The sequence below is a fragment of the Budorcas taxicolor genome, chromosome 19 (genome assembly GCF_023091745.1).
Source record: "Budorcas taxicolor isolate Tak-1 chromosome 19, Takin1.1, whole genome shotgun sequence".
Lineage (NCBI taxonomy): Eukaryota > Metazoa > Chordata > Mammalia > Artiodactyla > Bovidae > Budorcas > Budorcas taxicolor.
In genome coordinates this window covers 13,898,010-13,922,898 of record NC_068928.1, presented here as the reverse complement: position 1 = coordinate 13,922,898, position 24,889 = coordinate 13,898,010, and the positions used below count along the sequence as shown (strand labels likewise).

Below are 24,889 nucleotides of genomic sequence, written 5' to 3'. Positions count from 1 at the left end.
TCCCTCCAAGCCCAGCGCTGAATTTGCTTGGTTCTGAGAATCCTGAACCTCCCTAGGGGCTGCTAGATTTTACTACTAGGAACCGACTGCCTGCCTTCTCAGAAAAGTGTGAACACTGATCCTGGAATACAGGGTTTCACAGGTGGGCTCATTCAGTGTACACAATGCCGCATCCTCTGGGCTTTAGGTTTCAGTATTTCTTAGGTGATGAACCTGAGGCTTAGAGAGAGGAAGGAGGTGTCCTCTGCCCCAGGAACTATGGGACTGTGAGCCATGGGTCCTAAAAAGCCCCTGCTGCCCTGGATCTTCTGCAGGTCCTGGGCAGCCTGGAGTCGGAGCACCTCGGGGAGATGCCGGTGAAACTCCGATAGCGCTGAGAGGTTCCCGGCTTCCTTCCTGGACCGGGCCGGCGTGAACAATCACTTCTGTCCCTCGCTGGCTTGGTCGGCCCCTTCCCAACTAGGCGTGGGAGTCGCCAGTCACCGCCGCCTTGACCTCGCGTCCACAGAGAACGGTCTCTGGGCCTGGGAACTGCTGTATCCTGGAGCTGCGAATAAACCAGAAATCAGTGCGCCCAGAAGACGTGCGGCTTCAACTGTCCAGCCAGCTTTCACCGCCAGAAAGGAGGCCCCACAATCCCAGTTTTGCCCCGAAAGCGCGCTTTGAGATTCTGGGTTTTAAAGCCCAGGGGCCCGGGCGCCCAGCTGCCCGCAGCTTGGCCAAGCTGGGTGCCGGTGCGGCGCCGCTGCACCCAGTTAGTCGGCGCCTCCTCTTCCCAAGGGTTCTCCCGGCCTCCTTCCCGCTGGCCTACGCTCTGGGGCCGACAGTTCTGCAAATCCAAGCCGCCAGCCCCGGCGCCCGAAGGCATGGGGTCGGCAGAGCGGTAACCCAGGTAGAACTCAGTGCCCGCCACCCACCCCGCATTCCACACTCACCCCCGCCCAACACGCCCCTCTCTCTCCGGGTCTCCGCGTCCACTCCCCTGCGGTCAGTTTCTCCCTCCGCTCGCCCGGCTCTCCGGGCCCACCACTTGCAGGTCGGTCGGGACGCGTGTGAGGGTCCCGCTCCTCTGTCTTCTTCTCCCAAGAGCACCCCAGCTTCCTCCAGCCCTCACCTGAGCCCCCGAGCACAGTTTCTCCTTCTCTCCGGACTTAAAGCCGGACCCGCAGCGGGTGGAAAAGTCCCGGCGCCTTGCACACCAGGCTGCAAGCTGCTTGTTTAACGAGTCCAAAGGTCAGCTGAAGTTTGGCTGATACACGGAAGCGGTACACGAATCTCTTCAGCCCCCCGGCGTGAACACCCTGGATCCCAGCGTCCCGGCTCCCGGCTCGGGCCTCGGGCTCTCGGGTCTTCCTGTCTCACTCTCACTCTCTCTGTTCCCCTCCCCCGCGCCCCCCCCCCCGACCATTTGCATCTTGCCGAAAGCCGGGCCCTCCCCGCTAATTTGCATATCTTATATGGCCTAATGGTGGCGATCATGGCAAGTTAGAAGTTTTCTGACTCCTCTCGGAGGAGACTCCGGGACCCCGGGGAGTAACAGGTGTCTGGAGGCTGAAGGGTGGGGGGGTTCCTGGACTTGGGGTTAGCTTGTGAAACTCCCCTCCACCCTCTCTCGCACCCACCCGCCCGCCCCCTCACCCCCTTCTTTCTCTGTCCTTGGAAAATGGTGTCCAAGCTCACGTCGCTCCAGCAAGAACTCCTGAGCGCCCTGCTGAGCTCCGGGGTCACCAAGGAGGTGTTGATCCAGGCCTTGGAAGAGTTGCTGCCGTCCCCGAGTTTCGGGGTGAAGCTGGAGACGCTGCCCCTGTCCCCTGGGAGCGGGGCCGAGCCGGACACCAAGCCGGTCTTCCATACTCTGACGAACGGCCACGCCAAGGGCCGCCTGTCCGGAGACGAGGGCTCCGAAGACGGGGACGACTATGACACCCCTCCCATCCTCAAGGAGCTGCAAGCGCTCAACACCGAGGAGGCGGCGGAGCAGCGGGCGGAGGTGGACCGGATGCTCAGGTAGGCGCGGGCCGAGGTGCGGAGGGGTGCACCTGAACACCCGGAGCCCCGGGCCCCGTGGCTGAGCCACACGGCTCCCGTCTGCTGTTGCCAAGCCTGGTTCCCACCAGAGAAGTCCCCGGGGGGCGCTCCGCTTCTCTTCCAACACCTGGACCCCTCCCAGCCCCTCAATCGGACGGCCCGAGCCCCGAAACTTCGTGAATTCCTGCCCAACCCAGCGCCCGGGACTGGCGGGTCCCTCCCGGCTGTGTTTGGGTTCGGCCTGGGAGAACCGAGCTTGCAGAGCCCTTGCCCACGCGGCCAAAGGTGCGAATGGGCGCAGTGAAACCTCGGCGATTCCCCAGTGCCGAGGCTCCGGGCCCTCAGGAACCCTAGGCCACAAGCAGTTCTCCCAGGGAGCCGCATCTGCGGAACCGGCCTGGGGAGCCGCGTCCTGCGGCTCTCTGCAGAGGGACCGGCGGCTCCGGGGCTGGGATCTGGGGGTCGCCTTCTCCGATGGGCGCTCTCGTCAGCAGCGCCCGCGCAAGCCCCCGAGGTTATCCGGGATCCCCAAAGCCCGTTTGGATCTGAGAAAGGAAATGCTTGCACGTTGTCGGGTTGGAGTGGACTCGCAAGGGGCAATGAAACCGCGTCTCTAGCAAGCGAGGGATCAGTGCGTTCAAGCCTCCAGTTCGCCGTGGATTTGGTGGGAGAAAGGAGGGCGTTCCCGGATCTCGCCGCTGACACCCCGGCATCCCCGGGGAATCCAGGCAGGCCGGTTGCCCAGAGGTCTGTCTCCCGGCCCCGGGTGGTTTGCTAAGCCCTTCTGAGCGGCCTAGGGCTTTGACAGCTTGTTACTGTCGCTCCCAGCCAGGCTACTCTGGGACCGAGACCCTCGCTTGGCCTCGGACCCTGCAGCGCCGCAGTCCCCAGGCAAGGCCAGGGCCGGAGTCGCGCCCGGGACCGGGGCAACCCGGGTCACCCGCCCGCAGTGGCCGTTTGGGATGCGATATGACCTTGCATTTGAATTTGCTACCTGGGGACCCGGCGGCTTACTCTCTAGCAAAACAATCAGGGGAATTTCTAGATTTTTTTTTTTTTCTAACTTCCCGAAAGTCTGTTGCTACAGTTAGTTCGTAGGGTTTGAGGTTCTTTCTTGCCTAGCGGTTGCCCCCTTGGCGGCGGTTTCTCCCCGGCCCGGGCTAGGGGTGCAGGAAGGTGAGACGGGTCAGAAGAGAGCGGCTGGGGCGCCAGGGCGGGCCGGAGATTGACCCCGGGCCGGGAGGAACCGCCGAGGTCCGGCCGCCCCGCACCGGGGCCCGCGGGGCCTAGGCCCATCCGCCTGGCCGCAGGCACCCGCCTTCCAGCGGGGTTTTGGAAGAAGAACCTGGGGCGTCCCTCGACACCCAGCCCCGCGCCGGGTTAGACGTGGCAGAGATGTAATATAAACTGAAGCACGTGGAGTTAGGGTGTTATTAATTTATTTCTATAAATCATCAACAGAAAGATACACAAAAAGTCGTGATTAGGTTGAACGGAGAGGCGGGTTATTCATTGGTGAAGTTGTAAACGCGGCTTCGAGAGGGAAGGAAAGCAGAAAGCGGCCGCGCGGGGCTGTTCGCGGCTCTCAGCACACACGCACCGGGCTGCCCGGCCCTCCCAGGAGAGCCCCGCGCCGCCCCGCGCCCCGCGCCTGACCCGGGCTGCCCCGGAGGTCGCCGACACCGCAGGCCGGGCGGGCACAGAGCCAGGCCCGGCCCTGGGCTCCGGACCTCAGCGCTCTTCGCTGCGCAGAGCTCCGGGCTCCAGGGGGCGGAGAGCCAGGCTAGGGGGCCCAAGACCCCCACCGGGGGCGGGGGTGGGGAACACACAGGACAGGCCCTAAGGTTTCTCCTCCTTTCCCCAGCGGCTGCTAACTTCCCTCCCCCACCTTCAGGAGTGGTCAGACTTGATTAAAGTAATTTTTCAAGAAATCGCTAGCGGTCCCCAGGTCACGGCGCAGTTGGCTGCTACACGCCAGAGGCGCGCACTCCCCTTTTGGTCCACCCTGCTCCGCTAAGGCGGAAAGAAAAGAACAGGACAAGTCACTTTGGGGAGCGGCTGGCTGCTCTTTCCATCTCCAAGAAGAGGGAGACGAGGAAAGCGGGTCAGGGCTGCGCGCTGCCGGTTCCGGCCCGGGTTCTAGGCTGGCGCGCGCGGTGAGAAGTTGGAAAGCTGGTTGCTCCCGAGAAGCCCCGGTGGAGGCTTCTTAAAGAAGAAATCGCGGCGATCGGAGCCGGGGTCCAGGGCCTCTCGGTTCGTGGCATTGTTTGGAAAGGAGCGTGCTGGGCCGAGCAGGCGGGCGCCGAGGTCGGGCGCTTGACACCTGCGCCCTGAGGACAAAGCCGGGCGCCCTTCTCCCGATCCGTGTGTTTACCGGGGTTGCGAACCCCAGATCACTGGCTGTATTTTTAAATTTCAAAACGCAACCGACTCTTGGGGCCCTTCCCGGTGAATCCATGAGAATTCTGTGGTCAGAGCTATAAAGGTGTAACTACGCCATCTTATCCCCAGCTCTGGTCTTTAATGCGGGCTGAAACATTTGCTATCGTTTATATAGTTTCCCTGGCCTTTTGTTTTTTGTTTTAAACCTTTCCAGTCGTTAAGCTAATTCACTTTTTCCACGGAATTATTTGCTCTCAGAACATTACACTATTTCAGTTAGGTTTCTTAAACACAAAAAATAAATACTAGTAAAAAATTTAAACAAAATCAAAAATGTTAAAGAATCTGTCGAAGCAGCATTACCTTTAAAAACCCAAATACTTTTTCTAACTTTTGAAGCTGTTGTTGGTATCTGTTGAAGCTGTTTTTTTACCCTAAAAATACTGTACAAGTATTTAGCAGAAATAAACTTTTACAATGAGTGCTGATGTTTACACGGGCATGTTCAAAATGTTACATTACTTTCCTCTTACTCAAGGTGAATTATCCATATTTGAAATGGACGCAGTTCCTCATTTTTTGTTCCTGTTTTTACTTAAATATCGTATTACTTGGAAGTACCTTTATAAATACTTGAGATATTAAGCTATATGTAATTTTGAGTTTGCATTTATCAAAAACATCTCTATCAAAACTTGTGTTCTCATAAATTTAATATCAAAGACTTGCTAAAATAATCCCAATTTTTCAAATGCTTACAAAAATCTGTTTAATTACTAGGTTAAAAAAATTCATGACACAAATGTGATTTTAGTTGACATAGACATCATCTAGAAATAAATCACTTATTTCATCTTCAACTGTATCTGGTTTTTTGCCCTCTGTTTTGCCCTCTGAAATTTTGCTTATTGTTACCTCTGAACCTAATTATTCCCTTCATTTTTTTCATGCTTTATCAGGCTATTATATACATCAACATACCATAAGGGGATGCTGGGGTGTTTTAAGTTAATGATGTAGCTGCCTTAAACAAATAATACATATGGATATGTTGCTTCATGAATATCTTTGTTCTATATTGTGCACTCTTCTCTTAATTTTTGTTTTCAATTAGATTGCTCACTTTTAAGCTACCTATTCAATAAGCAAGAAGAGATATTGGCAAAGTTGAAAACATTTGGAATAAATTCAGAGGCACTAATACATTGTTCTAAAGAAGTTTTTTTTTATTACCTGTGTTTATGAATGAAATGAACTTAAACGAAAAGTTTAAGTTCTTACCCCAACCTTGGAAATTTATGAGAAAGATTAACTTCCAGACACTCTTACCCTATCCGAGGAGACATGTAAGAATACATGAAAGAAATATACACAGTAAGAATAAGTAAGAAATAAAGTAAGAATACACAGAAAGAAAGTGGCATTTGGAATCACTCACATCTTATTCAGAAATTGAAATTATCCGTCTGTCTGTGTGGTCTTATTTGGGAGGCGGGGCTGTGAAGAATTTTTTGATTTAATTTTATTTGCCTCGCGTCAGTGCAGTGATTCCTCAGCCCCCCAGGGGAGGAACATCGTTTCTTAAAAGTTTTCTGAACCTCTGAAAACTTTCACATTTGGCTAAGATGTCCTCCTTGCTTCTCCAGAGGTGGTCACTTATGTTTTACTGCCATTTTATACGCAAGAAGCGGAGACGCCCATCCCAAAGGGAGGTGATGTGGGAGAAGTCCAGGTGAATCTGGAGATGCTGCCACCTATTGTGGGGATCAACCAACCTAGTTACAAGCGAATGACACCCCTGCTCTCTGGTGTGCCTCTTCCTTTCAAATCTCTCACATTCCAGGAAAGTGAAGGAAAGCAAAATAAACAAAAACGTAAAACAAAAAGAAACACCCAGGAACTTTTCTTTCTGCTTCCAGAGAGGGAGAGTGCTGGGCTTGCTTTCCTATTACTGAAGCAAGGAAATCATCTTCCTCTTTATCCTCCCGATCTCAGTTGAAAGAAATGGAGTACACTATATGGGAGCTTTTCTCCCCTCTTTTGTCCAGGCTCTATTTCGGCCTCGCCTCTCTCCCCAGGATGTCACTTGGGCAGGAAGAGAAATAGGGGAAGGTCAGAGTTTTGCACAGAGTTTAAGTAAAACCTCTAGAAAGAGGATATTTGTCCCCGACCTCTTCCACCAGCATCCTAACCCTCTGCTTAATCTGCCTAGCGAGGACCCGTGGAGGGCTGCCAAAATGATCAAGGGCTACATGCAACAGCATAATATCCCTCAAAGGGAAGTGGTGGACGTCACCGGCCTGAACCAATCGCACCTCTCCCAGCATCTCAACAAAGGCACCCCCATGAAGACCCAGAAGCGCGCCGCCCTGTACACCTGGTACGTCCGAAAGCAGCGGGAGATCCTCCGACGTAAGTGCTTTCAACCTGCCTCTGCCCCAGCCAAGACTGACCTTTGCCCTAACTCTGACCCCTGTGGGATGCCTCAGTTTCCTTCTCATCAACAAGGTCTGCGTGGCACTTGGCAAATATAAGGTAGCTGTCAGGTGGATTTGACTGCCCTGCAATGAGTTGGCTTATGTCGTTTTCTTCTCCCAAGATGCCCTAGTCCCCAGCCAGTTGATTTGACAAGCCCATCCGTGTGTGTAGCACACCTTGAATATTTTGGTCCCTGCTTCCAACATCTTTCTCTCTGAAACCAAGTAGGTAACAGCAGAATATTGAACCCAAAGTAAGCCAAGCATCTTCTCGCTGGATCAGACTTCCCAAGGAAGACATTTAGTAGCAATCAATAATATCGATCACTACTATTGTTATTTTCCTTCTCTCTTGAAGAGTATAAAAAATAGAAGGCATTCGTACAGGTAGATATGTTAGGAACTTGACCCTGTTGTTTGGGAGGATGAGGGGCGGGGTGTACAACTGAGTTCTGAAGCAACTTAAGAAGCTTACTCACATTTACCAAAATTGGTAGAGCTTTGAGACCCCAGTTGGTGAGGCTGTCAGAGGAGGAATCTGCTTCTGGCTAAGGCAGGACTCAGTAAAACCATCTGCATCTGCAACTCTGAGTGATGAATTCTTATCCTTCCCATTGTCTTTCCAAAATTTCCTTTCTGTCCCAAGATTTCTTCCACACAATAACCCTGAGAGACTTTTGTTTGGAAGGCTAGGGAAGTTTGAACTGCATTTGAATGATAAAAGTATCAGTGACCTAGTGTTTTTATTTTAGGAAAATTGTACTTTTACATTATATTTGGATTATTTCAATCCAGCCCTTTTTCTAGGAAAATTTTATGTAAGTTTTTGCTCTTCCCACATACTCTCCCTTGGGCTGTGGGCTTCTCTGTCTTTGTTAAGATATGAGTTTCCACCACTTTCTGGGCTGAGTGTTTCCCATCTTACTAGAGGACTACTTCTAAAAATCACTCTTGTTTTCTGTCACACACTGCCCTGAAGTGATGGTTTCAGTATTTATTGTCTCAATGTCCATGGGCTGGAAAGGCCTTCAAAATGCAAGGAAAGGGCTAGGGGTTCACCTTATATTGCAGTGATTTGCCCTTTTGCTTGTAGCATTAGATAAGTTGGAGCTTCCCTGGTGGTTAGATAAGTAGGTTATAAGAAGCACAGTGAGAGCTCTTTGCTACTGAGAGGAAGAGGCCCCTTTTACACTCTGGGGTGATCCACCATCCATGGTGACTATGTCTTTAAGAATTTGTGTGTCTGACATGAAGCAACTCTCTGTAATTCCTGTAAAGCCCAAGAAAAATTTTCAGAAGCTGTAGTCTCCAAAGGCCAGGGAACCCTTGGGACGCGCTTTGACTCCAATCCAAGCTTCAGGCATCACCTCCCATTTGAGTTGCCTCTCTGTGTTCTCTGAGATTTCCCTCAGAAAGATGGAGGCAGGAAAGATCAACCAAAAACTTCTAAAAGATAGAAGTCCCAGAAAGGTTCTCAAGATGCTTGAGAATGACATTTTGCAAAAATGTATGACCATCTCTGTAAAGGATTTTTCAATTATTGTTATTATTGTTTTAAAGTCCCATGAAACAGAAAGCTTAAGAAGCATCCCTTCATTCTGTAAATATTATATGGGCATCTATGAGGTGCCAAGTACTTGCTGGGCTGTGAGATACACAGGTTCTTTTCTCCAGGGACTTACAACCTCGTGAAGAAGATGAGATGTTTGAATAAATAATGACAGCTTTCTAAGAGCTGTTATAAAAGTGTACACAAGGGACAGCCAGAGGAGTTGCTAAATTGCCTAGAGACATCATGGAGGGCTTCCTGGAGGAGGTGTCATTTGAACCAATTCTTGAAGGTTAAATACAAGATATACTAGCCCTGGATAAAAAATACGAAGAGAGATGAATAAAAGAAGGAGACAAGTGGACAAGTAACAAGTGGCAAGTAGTAAGAGAGAATCGGGAGAATAAAAAAGGCATGATAACAAATATTAATAAGAAGCTAAAAGTAATAAATGGTAATATTCATGAGCCTATCTTCACAGATAGAATCTCCTTGTCCAGACTGGCTCTTGAGCCTATAAAGAGGTTACTGATGCCATCTTCTCCAATTTAATTTTTATGGGCAACAAACATTTTCTGTGTACCACCCCCTGCCCTCCTGCCATTAATCTGGAAGGAAGCAGGGGAGAGTTGGTGGTGGGTGGAGAATGTGTGGGAGTCTGGTTCTTCAAAAAGGGCAGCCAACAGCCAGAGGCAGCCCCTACTCTGTGGGCAGCTGCGAGTGTGTCTCACACCCACCACAGGCAGAACTTCAGGGGTAGGTTCTGTTACCTCCATCCAAGGCCAGTTGGAAGGTTTTCTGGGTGTGTGCTTTGGGTTTGTTTTTAGTGAGAGGTGATGTATATGGGGCATCACCATCAAGGGTTGTGAGTTCAGTGTCTACAGGCTAGGTTCACATCCTGGCTCCTGCCCCTGCCTCTAATCGGTCTGAACCTCAAGTTTCGTCATCTGTAAAACGGAGATAGCAATTCTTCCTTAGAGAGGTGTGAGAGTTAGTTGAAGGGATACATTTGGAGGACTTTGTATAATAACCTCACTGTAGAAATGGTTCATTACATGTTCACTGTGATGACAGGTTATCTCTTCACATCAAATGAGGAACCTTGTATTGATCCTGGGTCCTTGTGATTATCCATAGTGGCTTGGGCTGTTATGCATGACAACTCCACAGGACCACAGGGAGGAGAGGAGACACTGAGACAGACATCCACTGAGCAGGGGGCTTCCTTCTCTCCCTCTGATTGTCCCAAACTCCCTGCACTTAGATGGCTGCCGTGAAGACCAAATAATACGGGAATTGTAAAAGCGCTTTGAAAAGTAGAACTTCCCTGGGAATTTGGATGATCGTCATTGTCATCACCATCATCCTGACCAGGGGCGTATGTTCTAAAAGACTCTTTAGGGCCCTTAAGTCCTCACCAGGCCCATTCCACAGGCAGAGAAACTAAGGGACCAGGAATTGCATAACTTGCCTGGGACCCTCATTATCCCATGGAGTCGGTGACTTCCTGCTAGTAGATATGGCAGAGATACTCTCAGGTATCTAAAGGAATTATTGGGAACCAGTGAAAACAGAGCCCAAAGCGGCCTGAGAATCTTCCAAAGTGGATGGGGCTCCAATCAAAGGTTCCAGTGGCATGCTCTGTCTGTCTACCAAGGACACAGCTCGTTAAGTCAGCTGATCAACAACTAGTTAAACGCAGGCCAGCACTACTTGTATCGAGGGTCTAGGCTTTTTAGGGACCCACCACTACCTGATGGGCCAAAATGGAAACGGATCTTTAGATCTTGGCAAGTTCCCTATTGCTAGAGGTAGGTAGGTGGAAGGCCGCACGGTAGGGTATTATGCACAGGATTCAAGCTGTGGCCTGACTTTGGACCTTGAGAGTTTTCTGAGACATGCAGGGATGACTCCAGGAACCGAGAAAGAAAAACATCAAGGTCCAGAACATGGGGACCAGGAGTTAGGAAATGAATCTGTTATGGGTCCTTGCTCAGCAGGGTGCTTGGCCTCTCTGCTTATTCATCTGTAAAACGGAGTTGATACCATGATGAGCTCTGCTTCATGCAGATGTAAGGAAGAAAACAAGGAGGCTGCCTCTTCCATAAGTGAATTTCAAATCTCATTGCAGCCACAGAGGCTAGGGGACCACCACTGAGTGATTTGTCATCTTTCATTCATTCAATCAAAATATATTGAGGGTCATGGTATGCCTGGGTCCTGGGAACTGGACTGTCAGGGGGCTCCATACCATCTATATTTACTTGTCTCCAATTCTTAAAACACCATTCTTAAGAAAGTCCTGTGTTTGCCATCTCTTGCACTTCCCATCTTTCAAATGTGTGGGCAGGTGTGTAAGACCTTTCCCTGTTGGGCTGTTCCCCTCATAAATGGAACCCTGTACACACACACACACACACACACACACACACACACACACCCCTTTGCCTTTGAGATGATGAGCTCTAAAGAGCTGCTGCTTATTTTTCCAATACAAAGGTTCAGTTATATTTATTTCAAAGCAGTAGTCAAAAGGTTTGCGGTTTGGGGTTTTTCAAAGAGCATAACATAATGTGGATCCCTAGGATCTATGAGTGGAGAGAGCTATTTTCAGCCTCTGAACATTTTGTCTAAGTGCAAACTGTACCTTTTAACATTTTTCCCTCTAGACCTGAGACTTGGTGGAACTCATCTCCTTGACATCAAAACACAAGACTTCAGGATTCAGAGTGTTGCTTCATGTCTGAGAGCCAGTGAGCCAATGAAATAATAATAATAATAAATTTTCCTGAGAACAATGGTCAGCCACGTTTGAGCTCCTCCAAAGAAAGGAAAGGGGTTGGTTTTGGTGGAGCCAACAGAAATGGGCAGTGAGGGGCCTGGGATGAGCCTGCCCCCACCTCTGTATTCCCACCTATAGTTAACAGCAGACCCCAAAGCTCAGGGGAGAGACATAAAGGTATTTTTGTCCATTGATCTGTCTGTCTGTCTGTCTGATCTGCTGAGTGAAGGCTACAGACCCTATCAAATCTACTCCTTTCTCTTTTCAGAATTCAACCAAACAGTCCAGAGTTCTGGAAATTTGACAGACAAAAGCAGTCAGGATCAGCTGCTGTTTCTCTTTCCAGAGTTCAGTCAACAGAGCCAGGGGCCTGGGCAGTCCGATGACGCCTGCTCTGAGCCCACCAACAAGAAGATGCGTCGCAACCGGTTCAAATGGGGGCCCGCGTCCCAGCAAATCTTGTACCAGGCCTACGACCGGCAAAAGAACCCCAGCAAGGAAGAGAGGGAGGCCTTAGTGGAGGAGTGCAACAGGTAACGCCACCAGAAGCTCCCCCAGAGCAGGCAGGCGAGCACAGGGACCTGAGCTCCATCCCCTCGGTCCTGGAATGTTGAGACGCTAGTGGTGCTGTGCCGAGTCGCTCAGTCATGTCCGACTCTTTGCCACCCTATGGACTGAGCCCGCCAGGCTCCTCTGTCCATGGGGATTCTCCAGGCAAGAACATTGGAGTGGGTTGCCATGCCCTCCTCCAGGGGATCTTCCCCACCCAGGGATTGAACCCAGGTCTCCCACATTGCAGGCAGATTCGTTACCGTCTGAGCCACCAGGGAAGCCCACTTACCATCTAAATGTGGCCAAATCAGGCTTTCCCAAAGTGTGTCCCGCAGAACCCTCATTTCAAGTCATTAATAAATCAGTCTGAGGACCATCATCTGTATACTTTCTCTTAGCGAGTCACAATGTGCATTCCTATATTAAAGGCTCTGAGAAGTCCTGCAGTCAAGAAACGCACTTCACTTTACTGAACTGATTGTTAACCAGGGGATGTCTTTCTGTGGCATAGCCCTGTGAGCTGTTATCCCAGGGAATGATGGAGAATGATGGTCTAAAATATGCCAGTGACGGAGAGCCATGCATTTGACCCCCTACAGACCGAGGGAAAGCTATTCCTCAGCCACAGACTGTCTTTGGACTAGACCAAATGTTGGTTCAAAGGGAAACTTAGCAAGACAGCAAGAATTGGGCAGAATTTCCTCCACTCTGCCCACACTGATTAGAGATGGTTTTGTAGAGTTCATTTGTTTTTAATGACATGGCATTTTTTTTAAGCTTTTATTTTGTATTGGGGTATAGCCGATTAACAAATAACATTGTGATGGTTTCAGGTAAACAGTGAAGGGACTCAGCCATACATACATACGTGTATCCATTCTCCCCCAGACTCCCCTCCCACCCAGGCTGTCACATTTTAAAGAAAACTATTAGAAAATCCTCTAGATATCCTTTAGCTTCATTCCTGCCCCATCTTCTCTGATTCCAACCTTCACTTTTTAAAAACTCTGCTCTTTGCTTTGGCTAAGACCTATGGGTTCTCTCTGTCTCTGGGCTGGACCAGCTCTGGCAGGGAGCTGATGCAGCTGGGGAAGTCTGGCAGGCACCTGGGGAGGTGAAACCATCTTCCCAGATGTGTCACAGAGTCCTCAGCTGTGTTCTGCCCACCCCCACCCACCCCCCCCCCCCCCCCGATGAGAGGGAAGACCCCCAGTATCCAGTGGTGTCTAAGAATCTCCCTCACGCCTGGCCCTGGGGTTTCCTCAGCAATGATGGCTGGAGACCAGCTGTCTCTGCTGTGTCCTCATTCATACCTCACCCAGCCTGCCTTTTGGAAGGGATTCCTATTGTGTGGAATCTGGCTTCATGGCACCCTTGCGGGGTGTCCAAACTCTGGAAGACCAGAAGTCATTTCAGAGGGCTATGGAGGGGCTCAGACTACGCCAGCAAAGGAAATGGTCTTTTGTAGGACAGGAAAATAGTCACATATGGTGTCAGGAGGCTCACCTGGACCTTCCTCCTGAGATGTCTGCCCCTCACCTTCCTCTCTTGTTCAGAAGCCACACCAAAGGCTAAGCCCCAGACTTCTGGGGCAGTGAGCCTGCTCAGAACCTGGGTTCTACCCTGCTCCAGCCATCCAGCCATCTCATCAGATAACTACCCAGGCTGGCCATTCCTCAGGCTTCCCATACTCTATCCTTGGCCGCTTCACACTGCGTGCCAGCACCCACCCCCCTCCATGAGAGTATGCATGTGAGCTCAGTCACTCACTCGTGTCCAGCTCTTTGTGACCCCACGGACTGTGTGTACCTCCCTAGGCTCCTCTGTCCGTGGGATTTCCCAGGCAAGAATACTAGAGTGACTTGTCATTCCCTTCTCCCGGGGATCTTCCTGACCCAGAGATCGAACCTGAGTCTCCTATATGACAGGCGGATTCTTTAACCACTAAGCCACCAGGGAAGCCCCCCCCCGCTGTCATGTACCTGGGGCCAATTGCCAGGGGGCCTCCCCACCGACCATCCTCCCTTACCGTCTCCCCTCTCTCCTGTTCTCAGGGCAGAATGTTTGCAGCGAGGTGTCTCCCCCTCCAAAGCCCACGGCCTGGGCTCCAACCTGGTCACTGAGGTCCGCGTCTACAACTGGTTCGCAAACCGCAGGAAGGAGGAGGCGTTCCGGCAGAAGCTGGCCATGGACGCCTACAGCTCCAGCCAGACGCACGGCCTGAACACCCTGCTCTCCCACGGCTCCCCCCACCACCAACCCAGCACCTCCCCTCCAAACAAGCTGCCAGGTAAGCAGGGCCCAGCCCCACCGCTCGGCAACCCGACCTTCCGGCTTCTCCCCGAGGGGTCTCATGGTGTCTCAGAAGAGGACATGCTTTGGGATGGTCCTAGGGCTGACTTCCTTCTGCTGCTGAAATGTTCTCATGAGAGCTGCATGCAGCCGTGGTCAGGTTTCCTCTGCATCTTTGCTCGGCCTCCAGGGAGCCCTGCTCCCCATTCTTCTCCAGGCTCTTTTCTTGTGTGTGTGTGTGTGTGTGTGTGTGTGTGTGTGTGTGTGTGTGTGTGGCTGCTGACCCAGCAGATCAGGGCCGCCACCGGATGAGATGGAGCAGCCTGTCTTGTCGGTGTCCTGGGTCCGCACCGCCGGCAGAGGGGTCGCCCGTTCATGTGCATCCCCAGGGCTCTCCAGCTGCAGCAGGAGGAGTCCAGGGGCCTCTGGGCAAGGACCCCTCTGCCTGGGGATGTCTGTGTGCTGCCAGAGTTAGGGTAGGGTTGGTCACATGAAACCTTGGCAGTGATGAGTTGGTCAAAATCGGCTGAGTACCTACTGTGTGCTGTGTGTGCCAGGCCTCACCCGGCCTGGGTGAGGATGCCCCTGTTCTGGGGCGTGGGCTTGTCGGGACAGAATCCCACACCTTCCTTCCTGGTGGGAGAGCACCTCCATGTGCTGAGGGCCGCGTGGGTCCTTCCGGCAAAGCTGGCTTCTTCTTAGTGTGATGAGTTTGCTGAGGTTGGTGTAGACAGAGCGTGGTACAGTGTACTGCCTGCTCGGGGAGGGGTTTGCAGAAGGAGCCGAGCGCCACTTCCAACTCCGGAGATGGTTCTAAACTGCTCTGTGCCCTCGCCGGCTGGTTGCCCTTCTGCTGGGAGAGGCCTGAGACCAGGGAGCTGACCTGAATGCCAGGGGCACTGGCTCAGAGTCCCCACCTGGACCATCTACAAGCATCCATTCCACACTACACTCCCACCCCCCACACTGCAGGCATGACCTCCTCGGGGGTCTCTGTCCAGTGTGAAGCCTGGGCCAGGGAGGGGCGCTTTTCTGGGTGCTGTTGCCACTGAAGTGAAGGGTTCAGCCACATAGGAAGAAAGTTGGGGTCACTCCTGAGAGGCAGCGAAGCCTGCAGATGAACACTGGCCCGACGGCAAAGTAACGCAGCCCCTCTGCGGTGGTAATCCACAGAGCTGGAGCTGAGAGCTGCGGGGGGCGTGGCTGGGGCAAGGGGCGTTATTGAGAAGACAATGGCCATTGTGCTGGGACCTGTGATCTCCACACCAAAGTCAGGGAGCCTGCAAGCCAAACAAAGGCCCAGTGGCTTGCTGACAAGCTGGGGTTGTGGTGAGGTCACCACGGGGTCGTCGGCTTAGGCATTCTGTATAGTGACAGGAGACCCAGAGAGGCGGGGCTGGAGGGGCCAGAGCAGGTACCAGGGCCTGGGCAGGGGGCCGGGAAACACCCCAAGACACCGCCGATCGATCGGTCTCAGAAGGCACGTCCCCCTGGAAGTGGATTCTCCGGAGTCCTTGGAAGTTGAGACCGTGTTATGTATCAGGGAATGTTAGAACTGGGAGGCACTTGGAAGAAGGAAATTGAGGCCCAGAAAAAGGTAGTAACTTTGCAGAGTTCCCCAAAGTGATGGTAGTGGAACAAGGTCAAGAACCCAGGGCTATAGAATCCCACCCTGTACCTTCCTACAGCACAGACACACGCTGAGTGCGGGCACCAAGCTAGTGATGAGTAAGACACGCGTGCGTCCCTGCCCCTGGGGGCTTCCGGGCTAGTTGGGAGGCTGGCGTGGAGAACTGCCGGGGATCAAGTTTATCTTTGAGAGTTTTGTGCCCCTTTGTAGGGAGGAGCTATTTATGGAACGATAATTATGGGCCACTGTATGTTTTTAGTGCCTACCTTTCTCTCTCCCTGAATTTTAACTCAGTTCATCAAGATGGTCCACACCCACTAGGGACTGATTCTCTGGACTTAGTTTTGAATCCTGGTTCTAACCCTCATAACCTGCAGCGTGGCCAGTTCATAGAACTTCTCTGAGTCTGGGTTTCCTGTCTGTGAAATGGAGATAGGGTACCTACCACCTGGGGTCCACGTGAGAATTCCATGAGAGACTATGAGCATCGTCTTTCCCAGTAAACCATAACCGTTGTCTGGTGTTGTTTAGTTGCTGTTGTGTCTGACTCTTTTGCGACCCCATGGACTGTAGCCCGCCAGGCTCCTCTGTTCATGGAATTTCCCAGGCAAGAATACTGGAGTGGGTTGCCATTTCCTTCTCCAGGGCATCTTCCCAACCCAGGGATCGAACCCACATCTCCTGCACTGGCAGGAGGATTCTTTATCACTGAACCACCAGGAAAGCCCGAACCATAATGACTGTCACCGTTATCATTACCGGACTTCCCTGGTGGCTCAGACGGTAAAGCGCCTGTCTACAATGCGGGAGACCCGGGTTCAAGCCCTGGGTTGGGAAGATCCCCTGGAGAAGGAAATGGCAATCCACTCCAGCACTATTGCCTGGAAAAATCTCATGGACAGAGGAGCCTGGTGGGCTACAGTCTATGGGGTCGCAAAGAGTCGGACACGACTGAGCGACTTCACTTTCACTTTCACTTTATCGTCATCACAGAAAGCTAAACAAGTGGTCATGGCAAGAGTCAGTTCAGTTCAGTTCAGTCGCTCAGTCGTGTCCAACTCTGTGACCCCATGGACTGCAGCACACCAGGCTTCCCTGTCCACCACCAACTCACAGAGCTTGCTCAAACTCATGTCCATCAAGTCAGTGATGCCTTCCAACCATCTCATCCTCTGTCATCCCCTTCTCCTCCTGCCTTCAATCTTTCCCAGCATCAGGGTCTTTTCCAATGAGTCAGTTCTTCGCATCAGGTGGCCAAGGTATTGGAGTTTCAGCTTCAGCATCAGTCCTTCCAATGAATATTCAGGACTGATTTCCTTTAGGATGGACTGATTGGATCTCTTTGCAGTCCAAGGACTCTCAAGAGTCTTCTCGAACACCACAGTTCAAAAGCAGCAATTCTTCTTTAGAATTGATGTTCAGCTTTCTTTGTAGTCCAACTCTCACACCCATACATGACTACTGGAAAAACCATAGCTTTGAGTATAGGACCTTTGTCGGCAAAATAATGTCTCTGGTTTTTAATATGCTATCTAGGTTGGTCGTAGCTTTTTCTGCCAAGGAGCAAGCCTCTTTTGTGACAGACAGCAGGAATCTATTTCCTTTTCCGTTTCACACATTGGGGCCTTATTGATAAGAGACAGTGACATGTTCTGGCCCTGAGGCTGGGGTGCAGGATGCTACACCCCAGGAGGTGTCCCCGTCATCAGCTCCCAGGGTGGGCAGCACATGGGCTGTGACCGTCTCCTAGGAAGTGTGCCTGGGGCCACCCAGATGTCAGGCTGAAGCCCAGCACTCAGGGAAGGTTTGGTCTGCACTTCTCATGATATACTTACTTCCCGTCATGGTCCCTGCAACCAAGGTATGGTCTCTAACCAAGCCCCAAACATACCTGGATGCAGAAAAGAGCTCTACAGTGGCCAAGGAGAAGCGAACATCCAGACTGCAGACTCCCAACTTCTAGGGCTGAGCTGGGGAGACAAAGTCCCCATCCCCAAGCCCCCACCTTCTCCCCTCTTTCCCCTCCAAACCCCAATTCCCGAGCCAGGAGGACAGGAGGCGCCTCGAGACACATCTTCCCTTGACCCTTCTCCCTGGGGAGGAGAGCATCTCTTCTGTACCTGAGCCCCCGCCCTCGGGGCCACGCTGACAGCGCTGTGGCCCCACTTGCCCACGGTGACCACAGTGTGACCCTGGCCCTGGAATGTCCGGCACAATAGGGGTGGCAGGAGGAGCCCTTTGCCTCTGTCAGCGGCCGATTGGTTACAAGGTGCCCTGCAAGCACACGGTCAGCAGAATCAGCTGTTTTCAGCGTCGCCCCTCCCAGCTTTACAATCACGCGCCAGCATGCAGCCCAGCGTTGTCATGGCTTTGTCTCCCTCATGCATGCTTAATTGACAATTAAGTTGGGGCTTTGAGCAAGCCTGGCTGCCGCTGATGGGCCTTCATCTTTCCAGGGAGCGTCACAGGGGCACCCTTTGTTTGCTCTGCTTGGGGGCCTGGAGTTACTGTAGCCGGCTGCCAGCAGCCATTTATCTTCAGCCGGGAAGGCCTTTATCTGCAGCCCCCCATCCCAGCTCTCGCCAGCAGGAGCTGTCCCCGGTTATAGGCCCTGTGACAGCCCATTCTGAGGCCATTGAGCAGGCCCGGAGTGATGGCCCCGACCTCCATTCTGGAGCAGAATCAAGGGAAAGGCCCCCCAAAGGTCAGAGAGCAGGGCTGTGGCGAGGAAGCGGACTGGTTGGAGACTGGTGCCTGTATTGATCCGCCCGAGGAGGAGGAGGAAGTTGGCCTGGGATGGAAGCTGGGCCAGCCTTGGCTCAAGCCCTGGGATCGGCTACATCATCTCTGGTGGCCTTGCATACTGTCCCCTCTGCTCCTGACTGTGGCAAACTCGCCCAGCTGCCTCCAGCAAGGTCTCCTGGCCTCCTTGCAAGAGCCAGGGAGGGGCAGAGGTCTCCATCAGCCTTCACTCACCCAACACCTGACCTCCTGTATCACCTTGCAAGGAGGTAGAGGCTCATTCTCCTGGAAATAAAGGGAGTTCCAGAGGCGAGAAGAAGCCTCGCAGGATAGATGCCCTGAGCCCCAAAGCCTCTTTACCCAAGAGGAGATGTGTCTTTCTTTTGTGTTGTTGTTTCATTATCATTTTGCGTCTTTATTTTTGGCTGTGCTGGGTCTTTGTTGCTGTGTGGGGTTTCTCTGATTAAGGCAAGCAGGAGCTACTCTCTAGTTGTGGCGCAAGGGCATCTCTGGATGCACAGGCTTGAGTAGTTGCGACTCCCAGGCTTCAGAGCACAGGCTCAATAGTTCCCTGGTGGCTCAGTGGTAAAGAAGCCACCTGCCAACGTAGGAGACATGGGTTCGATCCCTGATCTGGGAAGATCCCACATGCCGTGGGGCAACTAAGCCGGTGGGCCACTGCTATTATAGAGACGTGTATTTCTGTGTCTCCTTCCTCCTCCCTCCCTGCAAATGCTATTCCTCCCTCTCCTAGCCCAGGGGCGGTCCTTGTCCCGCTCCCCGCCCCACCATGGTCAGATCAGAGCTGGAGAACCAGAGAATCCTGCCTCCTGCCTCCCCCTCATCCCCTGTTACATCTCCTTCTAACTTGCCTGCAGAAATCTAACCCTGGGTCTTAGACTAACCAGATCCTGGGTCAGGACATCCATGTGGTCACTCTGACTTTCCCTGACAGTGGAATCTACAGAATCCAAGGAAATCTCAAAAGTGCCCAGTTGCAGGGTTGTGAGTAACTTTGAATAATCAGCTAATGCTGATTGAGCCCTTCCTGGATACCAGCCCCTGGGCTGATATTTACATCATCTTATTTAATCCTCACAACTTCATAGGATAGACACTGTCTATATCCTTACCCTATTTTATAATCAAAGAAGGTGAGGTGTTTAGAATGCAAGTATTTTGTCTAACTTCCCCAGTGGCTCAGTGATAAAGAATCTGCCTGCAGTTCAGGAGACGTAGGAGACACAGGTTCAATCCCTGGATGGGGAAAAATCTCCTGAAAGATGAAATGGTAACCCACTCCAGTATTCTTGCCTGGAGAATCCCGTGGACAGAGGAGCCTGACGGACTAAAGTCCATGGGATTGCAGAGAGTGGAACACGACTGAGTGACTGAGCTTGCATGCACATAGAGTTCATAAGCGGCAGAGACTGGTTTTGAACGGATTCCCCTGACTTTCTCTTTGCATTACGCAGATGCTAAGCACTTTCAAGCATGGAAATCAACACACACGGGATCCTCCCACAGTTCCTTCTCCCACATTCTTACTATTCCTCTTTGAATGACAAAGGGGCTTTAAGGGTGGGGTCTCCCAGTCTGGCTATTTTGCGACTTCCCCGCCTTATCCCACCCCCACCCCTGCAACGGTTGCCCCTGACCAAGGTGGATTCTGTGCCTTGCCCAGGGGAGAAATCAAAGCCCCCTCTTCTATCACCCCATCCCCATCTGGGTGGGGATTTGAACTGCCCTTGCAGTCGGCACTGTCTGGGGCACTAAATGCCTTAACAACTTAATGGGGCTTTGGAGACAGTGCAAGCACCTCGGCTCACCTCTGGAGTCCCACCCACTCCCTGAGCAGCAGACAAGCTGAGGGGGTTTATGAGGGCAGTTGTAAAAATATTCATCTCCGCAGCAGCAAGACTCCCCATAGTAAAGAAGCCCCATTGTCCCTCAGTAGAAGCTTCTTTTCGTTCAGAAGAGAAGTAAACCCTGCCTTGAGTCGTCTGCTATTTTAGAAAACATGTTTATAGAGATGTGGAGTTTCGGGGTGGCAGGGCTCCAGTGTTCTCCTTGTAGGGACTTTATCTGACTGCCATTTTATCTGTTGAATTCAAAGGTCATTTTATCTTGTGGGTACCACCCCATCGGCTGCCACTAGATTGGGGAAGACAATCAGGATATTAATGAGATTAAAAGGCCCAGCCTTCAGAGCATTCTGCTGGCAGCCTCCCCCTGATAGCGGGCCAGCCCTGGTCTGCATACAAAGAAGCCCGGCTGCCCAGGCCAGTGGGGCTCCAGCCTTGTCACAAAGGGGCCGAGCAGACACTGGAGTCCTATCTCTGAAGCAGCCCTACCTGCCTGCCTAATCCCCCTGAAGGACCCTTAGGAATTCAAGGGCTCCTTGCTGCCTCCCGTGGGGTCCTAAGGTGGAAGGAAGCTGCCTGCAAGCACATTGCCCCCGCCTGCAGGTTATGGGAGAAGTGTCCTTGGAGTCTGTTTGTTAAAGGTTTGATGGAAACTGACAAGAACTGGGAGAGAATTAACCACCAAGGGTGCAGAAAGAGAGAGGCAGGGAGCTGTGCAAGGTTTGAAGCTAACTGCTTGCCTGGAAAATCCCATGGACGGAGGAGCCTGGTGGGCTGCAGTCCACGGGGTCGCACAGAGTCGGACACGACTGAAGCGACTTAGCAGCAGCAGCAGCAGCTTGATAGGAAACCACAATATCAAACAGGAATGGGGAAGGGAAAAAAGCATAGATATGTATATACCATAATGTATGTACATATATTTAAAATCTAGCCGCAAAATAAAGTCAAACACATTCAATCCTGGTTATCATCCTAGCTGTTCATAAGAACTCTGCTACAGAACTTCCCTGGTGGTCCAGTGGTTAAGAGTCTGCTTGTCAATACAGGGGACACAGATTTGATCCCTGGTCAAGGGAGATCCCAGATGCTTCGGAGCAACTAAGCCCGTGCACCCCAACTATTGAGCCCACATACTGCAACTACTGAAGCCCATGTACCTAGAGCCTGCATACCTAGAGCCCATGTACCACAATAAGAGAAGCCACCGCAACCGGAAGCCCACGTAGCACAGCTAGAGAGGAGCCCCACTCGCTGCAGCCAGAGAAGGCCCACCTGTAGCAGCGAAGACCCGGCGCAGCCCCTCAAAAAGCAACTCTAGTGTTGAGCTTGGCAAACTTTCTGTCAAGAGCCAGATGGTGACTGTTTTAGGCTTTCCAGGCCATACTGTCTCAGTCACAGTGGCTCAGCTCCGCCTTTGGAAACCAAAAGCAACCAGGGACCAGGTGTGAACAAATGCACATGGCTGTGGTGGGGATTAACATGTTAATTTCCTATGATTTTTGTGTATCACAGAATACTCTTTTTTTCTTTTTAAAAACCATTTAAGGATATAAAAACCATTCGGAGCTCATAGTTCACACAAAAACAGGCCGCTTTGCCCTGCAGACCACTGTTTGCCCACCTATGTTCTAGGACAATGGTTCCTAAATCTCACCGCACCTTAGAATCAGCTGGAGGACTTCTAAAAACCCAAGTGCCTGGCTGTGCCATAGATGCCTGACTATCAACAACACTGACATTTAATACATGCTAAAGATACTCCAGGCTACGGTTTTTTCCAGTAGTTATGTACAGATATGAGAGCTGGGCAGTAAAGAAGGCTGAGTGCAGAAGAATTGATGCCTTCGGACTGTGGTGCTAGAGAAGACTCTTGACAGTCCCTTGGACTGCAAGGAGATCCAACCAGTCCATCCTAAAGGAGATCAGTCCTGAATATTCATTGGAAGGACTGATCTTGAAGCTGAAACTCCAATACTTTGGCCACCTGATGCTAAAAACGGACTCATTGGAAAAGACCCTGATGCTGGGAAAGATTGAAGGCAGGAGGAGAAGGGAACGACAGAGGATGAGATGGTTTTGAATAGCATCATTGACTCAATGGACATGAGTTTGAGCAGATTCTAGGAGATAGTGAAGGACAGGGAAGCCTGGTGTGCCACCGTCCGTGGGGTCTCAGAGTCGAACACAACTGAGTGACTGAACAACAACAAAAAAGATACTCTCAGGAGATGCTGCTATAAATTTAGTGGGCATAGCAACAGACTCATGAGCTATGGAGGCCAACCCGGATTGCAACCTCAACTTGGCCACGCATCAGCTGTGTGACCCTGGACAAGTATCTGGGATCTCTAAGTCTCAGTTTCTCAATGTGTAAAATGGGGGCATCCACTCACACAGATGGTGACTGCAGCCATGAAGTTAAAAGACACTTACTCTTTGGAAGGAAAGTTATGACCAACCTAGAGAGCATATTCAAAAGTAGAGACATTACTTTGCCAACAAAGGTCCGTCTAGTCAAGGCTATGGTTTTTCCAGTGGTCATGTATGAATGTGAGAGTTGGACTGTGAAGAACGCTGAGCACCGAAGAATTGATGCTCTTGAAGTGTGGTGTTGAAGACTCTTGGGAGTCCCTTGGACTGCAAGGAGATCCAACAAGTCCATCCTAAAGGAGATCAGTCTAGGTGTTCTTTGGAAGGAATGATGCTAAAGCTGAAACTCCAGTACTTTGGCCACCTCATGCGAAGAGTTGACTCATTGGAAAAGACTCTGATGCTGGGAGGGATTGAGGGCAGGAGGAGAAGGGGACGACAGAGGAGGAGATGGCTGGATGACATCACCGACTCGGTGGACGTGAGTTTGAGTGAACTCTGGGAGCTGGTGATGGACAGGGAGGCCTGGCGTGCTGCAGTTCATCAGGTTGCAAAGAATCAGACACGACTGAGTGACTGAACTGAACTGAACTGAACTCATGCAGATGCCAAAGGATTAAATGAGATAATATATGTAAAGCACCCAGGATGTAGCAGGCTCTCATAAATGGTACCTATTAGCAGTCCTTGCAGAGCTTAGTGGTTTGGGTTATTCCTCTTTCCTTCTGTTCCTCTTATCTTTTGATCTTGATTTTGAGACAATTTGCGTAGTTTTACTAGATAATCATCTTGGTGTTTGCGGCAGACTCAGGCTGACTTCTTGGAGTAATTGGGTCTGAGGAAGGCTTTCCTACTTCCAGGAAGGACTGCTCTGTGATAGCCATAGGGCGTTTGCAGCACCATGGGCTTCTCCAATGACTCAGCAGTAAAGCATCTACCTGCCGTGCAGGAGACAGGGTTCGATCCCTGGGTCAGGAAGATTCCCTGGAGGAGGAAATGACAGACAACCCACTCCAGTATTCTTGCCTGGAAAATCCCATGGACAGAGGAGCCTGGTGGGTTACAGTCCATGGCGTCACAAAGAGTTGGATGTACATGACTGAGTGACTGAGAACACATCCATTGCCATAGGTTTCAGTGGACTGATCCTAAACAGTGAGAGAAAGCTGGGAAGAACCATGGATGGCCATGGGGTACAGGGGGGTCACGACCATGTGGCAAAAGGTCAGGTACATAAGATGACCCTGAATTTCCTCCACCTAATAAGGTATTCCTTTCCTTTAATGGAAGATGTGAGTACCCTTGCTTGTTGGTTATTAGCCCTGGAAACCTGCCATTTAGAAGGGGTGTGGTGCTTTCCTGGTGGAGGCCAAATCTGAGAAGCTTCATGACCTTTGTTCTTAGGAAGGAAGCTCCCCAAACTTCAGGCCAAAGAGCAATAAGAAGGGGTTGGGTGGACGCAGTTCCCGCAGTGAACGCCGGAAACCTCAGATACTCCTGAGGGCTGCATTTCTAGAAGCGACGTTCCTCTACCTGAGCCATCTGCTTTAAGACGCCTCCCTAGCACCCTCCGGTCTGGCTTCAGCAGCCCTGTCCAAACCACACCTGTGTGAGTTCAGCCATGGAGGAGCTTGACCAGCAAGGCTCAGTCTCTGCAGTGCTCTCGGGTAGTCGAGAGATTTCTCAGGACGGGTACACTTCGTGTCCCTGCCAAACTGGAGACACACTGTGCACGCAGACGCTCTGTAGTGTTTAATGACTTTTCTAAGGGAAGCCCACATCCCCCAGGCGAGCTGGTCACAGGCAGGCCCTTGTCAGGACCGTGCTCAGAGGGGTGTGTCTGGGTAGCAAGGTGTAGTACCCCAAACAAGCTTGGGCTTGAATTGTGACTCAGTCACTCTCTAGCCATCTGACCTCGAATGTGTGACTTAGCCTCTCTGAGCCTTGGTTTCTTCATTTGTTAAACGGGGGTCATAATATATATCTCCTTCAGGCTATCATGTGAGGCTTAAACATGATAAAATGCATCCAGCACCCCCACACGGTGCTTGACCCGGAAAGAGTTATTGGGTTGACTCAGGTACCCTCAGGGCGTCAAGACAGAGGAAGAGCTTTGGTTTTCCCTGAGTTCTGGACAAGGCTGTGGTTTGCAGTTTCACCCTGGAAGAGTTTCCCTTTTCATGAACCCTGCTAGTCATTTGAGACATCAGGAAGAAT

At 51.5% G+C, this 24,889-nt stretch overlaps 1 protein-coding gene across 1 annotated transcript in view; it reads left to right on the top strand.

The window, feature by feature from the left end:
* The first annotated feature begins 1,663 nt into the window (after window positions 1-1,663).
* HNF1B (HNF1 homeobox B) overlaps window positions 1,664-24,889 on the top strand; it is a 62,033-nt gene continuing 38,807 nt past the window's right edge. Inside the window, exons 1-4 of the mRNA XM_052657749.1 lie at window positions 1,664-2,007; window positions 6,623-6,822; window positions 11,487-11,751; window positions 13,825-14,060. Of these exons, the coding sequence (XP_052513709.1) occupies window positions 1,664-2,007; window positions 6,623-6,822; window positions 11,487-11,751; window positions 13,825-14,060 (1,045 nt within the window). The remainder of the gene's footprint in view (window positions 2,008-6,622; window positions 6,823-11,486; window positions 11,752-13,824; window positions 14,061-24,889) is intronic.